Source organism: Elephas maximus, chromosome X (assembly GCF_024166365.1).
Source record: "Elephas maximus indicus isolate mEleMax1 chromosome X, mEleMax1 primary haplotype, whole genome shotgun sequence".
In the NCBI taxonomy this organism is placed as follows: Eukaryota; Metazoa; Chordata; class Mammalia; order Proboscidea; family Elephantidae; genus Elephas; species Elephas maximus.
In genome coordinates, this window is record NC_064846.1 from 54,970,555 (window position 1) to 54,979,796 (window position 9,242).

General features: G+C 43.6%; 1 protein-coding gene across 1 annotated transcript; it reads right to left on the reverse strand.

Moving 5' to 3' along the window:
* Positions 1–1,420: 1,420 nt before the first annotated feature.
* Positions 1,421–2,558, reverse strand: LOC126069634 (protein BEX3). The gene is made up of 2 exons (XM_049873239.1): positions 2,540–2,558; positions 1,421–2,432 (listed from the first exon to the last, which is right to left on the reverse strand). The coding sequence occupies exon 2, from the start codon at positions 2,383–2,385 to the stop codon at positions 2,044–2,046; it is 342 nt and encodes a 113-aa protein (XP_049729196.1). The 5' UTR covers positions 2,386–2,432; positions 2,540–2,558; the 3' UTR covers positions 1,421–2,043.
* Positions 2,559–9,242: the final 6,684 nt, after the last annotated feature.

A 9,242-nucleotide genomic window follows, 5' to 3' on the forward strand; every position in this document is an offset into this window, starting at 1 on the left:
TTCACACTTCTATAGGAGCCAGAGTGGGATTTAACTCACCAGAAATCAGTGGCTTTATTACCTTGAGGACTCCATCCAGCACACTGGCCACTATATAAGCAGAGGGGACCCGATCCAACAGAACAGGAAGCATACCCAATTGACTTGGCACTGGTCAGGGGAACAGACAGATTGCAAATTATCAGAGGAATGACATGGTGGAACTCACAGTATTTGGGTTTAGATTTGTGAGCATGAGTGCAAACTCCCTTTCACCCTCCCCAAGTACCTGATGGGGACCAGGGTCCTGTCAAATGCTGGTACTTGGATAGGAGCCAGCCCAACACAGTCTCGCACCTTGCCTGCTCCACTCAGCAGCCCCGTTAGGCAAACATTGTTCCCCATTTCATAAAAAGCTGGCACTGGGAGATATATGCTCCCGTTACATTTTCCACCCATAGGGTTTATTGGTAGGCATTTGAGCCACTTTAGCATCATAGCAGATACTGGGGCAACTGTCTAAAAAACAAGGAAGTTGGTCTGCACCACATCTCAGTGTTGAGAGCCATTTGTGTGAGGGGATGCTCCAGGAGGACTGATTCTGTGACACTGTTGTGTGTTTTGGCTTCTGTACAACGAGATAAGGCTTGCAAGTATGTTTACTATTTCCTTTGTGTTAACGGGAAGGTATGGCCACTGCCACTTGGAAATGTTCCAGAAAATGAGTTGTTTTGGGGGTGAAACAGTTTGTAATGCACGTCCCGGGCCATGGTACCAATGTGTACCATGTGTATGATGTGCTTCATGGAACATGGTTACCAATATGGCCCACTTGCGTTAGTCACCTCCCTGCTGGGATCTTTTATAATGTGCTCACCTCCCTGCTGAGATCTTTTATAAAGCACTTGCCTGCCCCACAGCATCTTTTATACAGTTCCTGGGCCATGGTACCGGTATGTACCCTGTGTGTGGTGTGCTTCATGGAACACCGGACCCATATGGCTTGTTTGCATTAGTCACTTCCCCGATGACATCTTTTATAAAGTGTTCGCTGGAAAGCTGAATAAGATATTTTATGGCTCAAGTGTAACCAGGAAGCGTGATGCGCTTCCTCGCCTATGGTACCAATATGTACCACGTTTGTGTTGTACTTCATGCAACATGGTACCCATATAGACCGCTTGCAATCACCACCCCATTTTTCAAAAATAATTAAAAAAACTACCGACAAACCAGGATTTTGCAGCCATTCCATTAGTGAACACACATGGATGGCAACATCAAATAATTCCAGGAAAAAAAAAAATCATCCTTTAAACAGTTTAAAGAAATGTATCTGTTAAAAAAAAAAAAAAAAAAAAAAAACTCGTTGCCCTCAAGTGGATTCCGAATCATAGCGACCCTACAGGACAGAATAGAACTGCCCCATAGGGTTTCCAAGGAGTGCCCGGCAGATTCAAATTGCCAACCTTTTCCTTAGCAGCTGTAGCTCTTAACCGCCATGCCACGAGGGTTTCCGTTTGTAATAAAGGGAGGGTTTATTCCACAAGACTGGAAGATACTTCAGGTTTACCCTTCTTTACATTTGTGGAACCAGTATTTATTATCTGCCCATACCGCATTCGTTGGCTCCCTGAAAAATCTTTTTCATTGTTTCTTAAGTTCCAGATAACAAAGTCACATGTTACCCCCACCACGCAGAAATGGTCCTCAGTTAACACTCTGGTGTATCTAATTTCAGATTTTGGGGGGCTCACATGTTATATATAAATTTACAATTTTTTTTTAACGAGACAATCCTAAGTATACAGATTGCTTTTTAATTGCTTTATTAACTTTACATCTTTCCATGCAAACGGGAGAAACTCGACTGCTGACAGAAACTTAAACTGGGTGCAAAGGCAATCTTCATTTAAAAGCTGGTAACAACATAAAATCTACCCAACACATAGAAATAATATAAAGTTCACAGCAAACAGATCAACAAAGGCGTACCAGGAAAATGCAAAGAGAAAGGAAAACCAGCAGCAATCACAGTATTCATCTCATGGAAAATGGCAGGAGTCAAGGCATAAGGCAAAATTCATCATGATGGTCATGGTGATTAGAGAGCTCCCCCATTAGGATACGCAGACAATTCCTCAACTGCAGCTCCCTAAGTTTTCTCCTGATTTCTCTCATCTCCTCCATGAACATTTCCATATCATCTCCATCTCCACCCAACCTGTCATTGACCTGCCTATTGGGTATGGCCCATCGAAAATTAGGGGCAAGTCGGCGAGCCTGTCCTCGCCTGTTATTTCCTGCAGGCTGATGGCCTTCGGCCCTTCCCACAGGGCGAGCTTCCTCTCCATTCTGCACGGGGGCCTGCTCCATCTCTTCATTTTCCTGGTGGATATTTGCCATGATGAAATTTTCTTCTCCGGGTTGTTTTTCTTTGAACACAAGTAATCCTAAAATACAAAAGCAAGAAGACTGAATCAATGCTTGGTGTATTCACCAGCAGGATTCAGAGCTCTGGAATTCAAAGGGTGGTTTTTTTCAATTTCATTTTTCCTACCTGAAAGGACTCGAGCGCCCTCTAGGGGGCCCCCAGTCCTCTCCCCTCCCTCCCCAAGCCCACCATTTTTCCTGCGGCTCCATCTCCAGGCCTCCGCAGGCACCAAAATGGAGGACGGGGAGGGGGGCGGAGGGGCGGGGCGGTGACGGGGCGGGGGTCCTCAGACTGAGCTCTACCCCGCCCCCGCCCCGCTCCCCATGGTCCTTTGCACCGACTTGGGCCTATCCTGGCAGTCTCCGCCTCCTCCTCCTCCTCCTCCTCCAGATCCTCACCGCCAGGTGCGCCGCCGCGACCCTTAGACCTGCAGGTGGGGGCGGGGGGTTGCTGCTGCGGCCGAGCGCTTGGCGCCGCCCCGCCGCCACCTGGCCCCCTCGGACCTGGTTCCCCCTAGCCACCCGTGCCTTCCAACTCCTAGCACCATTTTCACCGAATTAGGCCCCCTTTATCCGCCCTCCCTCTGGAAACCCTGGTGCTGTAGTGGTTACGTGCTACGGCTGGTAACCAAAAGTTCAGCAGTTCGAATCCGCCAGGCACTCCTTGGAAACTCTAGGAGCAGTTCTACTTTGACCTATAGGGTCGCTGTGAGTCAGAATCGACTCGATGGCAGTGGGTTTGGGTTTTTTTGTTTTATTCGCTCCCTTAACTCATCTCCAGCCACGGGGTCTCCTTGCCTTCTAAATACCTGCAATGGTGGAAGAGGGTGGTGTTATTTAAAATAAACCTATCACCCTCAGTGTCTGTTTCCCCTCTGCTGTGATTCATTTCAAAACCAAAGAGTCTTATCAAAATGTTTTATAGGAAAGGGGGCGTGGGACACGAGGAGCAGAGATTGTATATGGGGAACTTTTGCTAGCATATACACACGTATGATATTCTTATGCCTCTTGTCCCCAAGACCACCCAAAACGTACCTTTGGTAAGGAAGGGCTGTCAAGAACGTAGATCCTGATCCACTGAGGATTCGGCCCTCAGTTGCCAGCCAATCTAGCCCCACGCTGCCCAAGGCTCCCCCAGGTTGTTCCAACTCTAACAGACACCTGCGGAGTTCTGGAACAGTTGCTTTCTGCTTATTCCCTGACCAGAAGTTTTTTGTCTTCCATAATAGGAATTAGCCCGCGCAGGACACAAAAGCCTGGAAGAAAGGGCTTTGGGCCCAGGTAGACTCCCTGCAAGTGACAGCCGCGTCACAGGTTGAGTTCAGGCTCCCAATCCTCCCTCCCACTCCCAAGCAGGGCAGCGGAACCGATATTCCTTCCTATCCCCCTTCATCCTGAATCTGGAATGTCTCTTTTTTCACCTTGGCATTTCAGAAGGCCAGAAGTAGTATGTGCCTTTCTCTGATTATCAGGGAGAGGCAGCATTTTCTCTTGGGGTTATTGTCCATTAAAAATCCTCGTGGAATTATTTTCTTTCCCCTCTCTCCAACCTGTTTCCCCCACCTTTCCACCTTATTGTCTCTATTTTCCCACTGAGGCCCTTACCTTCACGGAAATAGCCAGGAAGTGGGGTTATCAGGAAGGGATGCTGGGAGTGAAAGTGGAACATTAACTTTATTCTGTGTATTTTTCCTTTCAGTTTTTCAATTTTAAATGCTTTCTTTTTAGCTTAAAGCAATACAAGGATTACATTTTTTTTTTTTAGCAAAATGGGTATTTACCTCAAGATATCTCTTTTTGTTGGGGTGCTTTGTTAGTTGCTTAATTTAACTTAAATAGAACGTTTTTTCCATGAGCTACAAAGGAAGGAGCAAATTTTTAAAACATGTTTTTAAAAAATTGTTCACAATTTTTAAGACACTCTCAGGGGAAAAGAATTTATAATTAAAAAATAAGATTTTCTACTAAATAGGGAAGCCTTCTTAATTTAGTTTATCAATTAGAGAATGTTTCTAATGGTACTCCCCAAATAGCATATTTTTTAAAACAGGCTAATCAGTTTGAAAATTTAAAATCTAGATTTTTCTACATCAACATTCTATGTGTCTGTAAATTAATCTCAGGAGAATCTAACAAGTGTCTTGTTTTTGCCCTATTTTAAAGAAAAATAATCTCTTTTCTAATTCTGGGAATGTTTTAATTTTCATAAATAACTAGTTCAGTTGTGCAGTGTTGCAGGAATGCAGCCTGCTAGGCCTCTCAGCTTTGGCCTCCTTACCTCCAGGGAACCCAGGATGAGCTTTCTTCAGGGTTGCTGCCTGGTATTCCACCCCCATCCCAGTGGCCCCTCAACTGGTCTTAAGCCAGCCAAGGAACTCTCACCAGCTGGTCATATTGGTTAACCTAGACCAGTTATTCTCAACTGGGGAAGGCTGTGGACCACCTGAAGTTCTATGAAAGTTTGTGCATGTCTAGGGGGTAGTGGAGTATGTACACTTTTGTGGAAAGAGAGTTTGTGCCTTAGAAACCTGAGAAAGCCTGATACATGAGCAAGGTAATGTTATTGTTGGTTGCCATCTAGTTGATTCTGACTCATGGCAACCCCGTGTGTGTAGAGTAGAAATGTGATCCATAGAGTTTTCAAGGTTATGACCTTTTGGAAGAAAATCTCCAGGCCTGTCTTCTGAGGCACCTCTGGGTGGGTCCAAACCTCCAACCTTTCAGTTAGTAGTGCTTAACCAGAGACTCCAAGGTGACATTATGAGGAAGCGAAGGAGCCCTGGCGGCACGACGGTTAAGCGCTCAGCTGCTAACCAAAAGGTTGGTGGTTCGAACCCACCCAGCGGCTTTGTGGGGAGAAAGACCTGGCGATCTGCTTCCATGAAGATTGCAGCCAAGAAAACCCTACAGGGCAATTCTACTCTGTCACGTGGGGTTGCTGTGAGTCAGAACAGATTCAAGGGCACCTAACAACAACAACAAAGCTGTGATGTAGAGACAAGACATAGGAGGTGAATGGGGATGAAAGAGGAAGAGAAGACAGACAGCAGCTGAGCCCCATTAATGGCAGAATATTGGAGTGCTCAGGTCCTGGCTCCCAAAGGTCTGTTAGAAATTTACTGACTGTTCTTACTTTTCTTTGAGATCATAGTGTTCTTTAACCGGCTCATAAATCCTCACCATAAATCTTGCCCCAGCTGAACTAGCCTGAATCTTATTCCTTACAACCAATGAGCCTAACTGAAACAATGGTTATCTGTAATCTATTAAGGAAAAAAAACTCATTATCTTTGAGTCCATTCCAACTCATGGCAACCCCATATGTTACAGAGTATAACTGCTCCATAGACTGCCACACCTTCTGTGGCACCGCTGGGTGGATTCCAACCACCAACCTTCAGGTTACTAGTCAGGGCCCAACCGTTTGTGCCACGCAGAGACCTTTATCTGGCACAGTGGTTAAAAGCTACGGCGGCCACAAAGGTCGGCAGTTCAAGTCCACCAGCCGCTCCTTGGAAACTCTATGGGGCAGTTCTACTGTGTCCTATAGGGTTGCTATGAGTCGGAATCCACTCGACAGCGAGTTTGGATTTTGGGGGACCTTTTTCTTTTTATCTGTAATCAAATGTTCCTAAAAATCAACAACAGAACAGTGGTTACCACAGCCTGAAAAGACATCAGTTGGGTGTTGACCAAAGGAGAAATACATGTGGAGAATAAATATAACTCTTTCAGCCTCACTAGGGGTCAAAATATACAAAAACTTGAAGCTGCTGTTTACCTGTCAAATTAGTGATTTTTTTTAAAAACCATACTATCCATTTTATATGATGGCATTCACATAGACTGTTAATACACATGTAAATTGGTTACATTATTTTGTAGGCACTTTTGGCAACACGGAGCCCTGGTGGCACAGTGATTACGAGCTCGGCTGCTAACCAAGAGGCTGGCAGTTTGAATCCACTAGCCACTCCTTGGAAACCCTATGGGGCAGTTCTACTCTGTCTTGTAGGGTTGCTATGAGTGGGAATTGACTCCACGGCAACAGGTTTGGTTTGGTTTTGGGATTTGGCAATACATATTAAAAGTCAAAAAATTTTTTCAGATTTTTAGACCTGGCATTTACACTTTTAGAAATGTTTCCTTAGGATATAATTATGGTTGTACACAAAGATTTTCATGGTGGCCTGGTTTATGATTGCAAAAGCATAGAAATAACCTAAATATTAAACAACAAGGGGATTAGGTGAATAAATTACTATTAGATTCATATAATGAAATATTATATTGCTTTTTAACATGACGTAGTACACTTAATGCCATGGAAATATTCGTATGGCGTTATTAGTTGGAAAAACATGTATAATATGGCCCAGTGTGGTAAATAAATAAATTCATTTATATACGTGTGTCTTAGTTTGCTGGGGCCTTGGTGGCACAGTGGTTAAGAGCTCAGGCTAATAACCGAAAGGTCAGCAGTTCAAATCCACCAGCCACTCATTGGAAACCCTATGGGGCAATAGTTCTACTCTGTCCTACAGGGTCACTATAAATTGGAATCGACTCGACTGCAATGGATTTGGTTTATGGGTCTTGCTGTTTTAAAATGTATTATATTACTTTCCAAAAATATTGCTTTTCCTTGCAGCAATATTTTTCATCAGGCAAAATTTAGGAAAGAGGTACCTCCTTCCCCATATCAATCCACAACAATCCAGATTCACCATCTCAAACTGGGATTGGTGGGAGGGATAGTCAGAGAATGGCAGGGTAGCCTATTTCCAATTCATACAGGTCACAAACCTGTAGCTCTTCTCACAGGTCAACAGGGCAAGGGAAATAAATGTGAGGAATTTAACCATTGCTAGGACCCTAGTCCTCAAACAGGTTGTTGTTGTTGTTGTAAGGTACCATGGAGTCAGTTCCGACTCATAGCGACCCTATGTACAACAGAACGAGACACAGCCTGATCCTGCACCATCCTCACAATCATTGTTATCCTTGAGCCCATTGTTGCAGCCACTGTGTCAATCCATCTCGTTGAAGGTCTTACTCTTTTCACTGACCCTCTGCTTTACCAAGCATGATGTCCTTCTCCAGGGACTGATCTCTCCTGACAACATGTCCAAAGTACATGAGATAAAGTCTCACCATCCTTGCTTCTAAGGAGCATTCTGGTTGTACTTATTCGAAGACAGATTTGATTGTTCTTTCTTGGCAGTCCATGGCATATTCAATATTCTTCCCCAACACCACAATTCAAAGGCATCAATTCTTCTTCAGTCTTCCTTATACATTGTTCAGCTTTTGCATGGATATGAGGCAATTGAAAACGCTATGGCTTGGGTCAGTCACACCTTAGTCCTCAGGGTGACAACTTTGCTTTTCAACAATTTAAAGAGGTCTTTTGCAGCCCATCTGCTCAGTGCAATTCGTCTTTTGATTTCTTGACTGCTGCTTCCACGGGTGTTGATTGTGGATCCAAGTAAAATGAAATCCTTGACAACTTCTGTCTTTTCTCCATTTATCATGATGTTGCTTATTGGTCCAGTCGAGGATTTTTGTTTTCTTGATGTTGACAGGCAATCCATACTGAAGGCTGTGGTCTTTGATCTTCATCAATAAGTGCTTCAAGTCCTCTTTACTTTCAGCGAGCAAGGTTGCATCATCTGCATAATGCAAGTTGTTAATGAGTCTTCCTCCAATCCTGATACCCTGTTCTTCTTCATATGGTCCAGCTTCTCAGATTATTTGATCAGCATACAGGTTGAATAAGTATGGTGAAAGGATACGACCCTGCTGCACACTTTTCCTGACTTCAAACCACGTAATATCTGCTTGTTCTGTTCGAATGACTGCCTCTTGATCTATGTACAGGTTTCTTATAAGCACAATTAAGTGTTCTGGAATTCTCATTCTTTGCAATGTTATCCATAGTTTGTTATGATCCACACGGTCAAATGCCTTTGCATAGCCAATAAAACACAGGTAAACATCTTTCTGATAGTCTCTGTTTTCAGCCAGGATCCATCTGACATCAGTGATAATATCCCTCTTTCCACGTCCTCTGCTGAACCCACCTTGAACTTCTGTCAGTTCCCTCTCAATGTACTGCTATAGCCGCTTTTGCATGATCTCCAGCAAAATTTTACTTGTGTGTGCTATTAACGATATTGTTCAATAATTTCCTCATTTGGTCGGATCACCTTTCTTGAGAATAGGCATAAATATGGATCTCTTCCAGTCGGTTAGCCAGGTAGCTGTCTTCCAAATTTCTTGGCATAGACAAGTGAGTACTTCCAATGCTGCATCCGTTTGTCGAAACATCTCAATTGATATTCCATCAATTCCTGGAGCCTTGTTTTTCGCCAATGCCTTCAGTGCAGCCTGGACTTCTTCCTTTAGTACCATTGGTTCCTGATCATATGCTGCCTCCTGAAATGGTTGAAGGTTGACCAGTTCTTTTTGGTACAGTGACTTTGTGTATTCCTTCTATCTTCTTTTGATGCTTCCTGTGTCATTTAATATATTCCCGGTAGAATCCTTCAATATTGCAACTCAAGTCTTGAATTTTTTCTTCAGTTCTTTCAGTTTGAGAAATGCCAACTGTGTTTTTCTCTTTTGGTTTTCTATCTCCAGGTTTTTGCACATTTCTTTATAATACTTTGTTTTCTTGAACTGCCCTTTGAAACCTTCCGTTCAACTCTTTTACTTCATAATTTCTTCCTTTTGCTTTAGCTACTCGACATTCAAGAGCAAGTTTCAGTCTCTTCTGACATCCATTTTGGTTTTTTCTTTCTCTCTTGTCTTTTTAACGACCTTTT

Excerpts from the sequence above, each read along its gene's own strand:
- LOC126069634 (XM_049873239.1), bottom strand. The coding sequence starts at position 2,385 with ATGGCAAATATCCACCAGGAAAATGAAGAGATGGAGCAGGCCCCCGTG.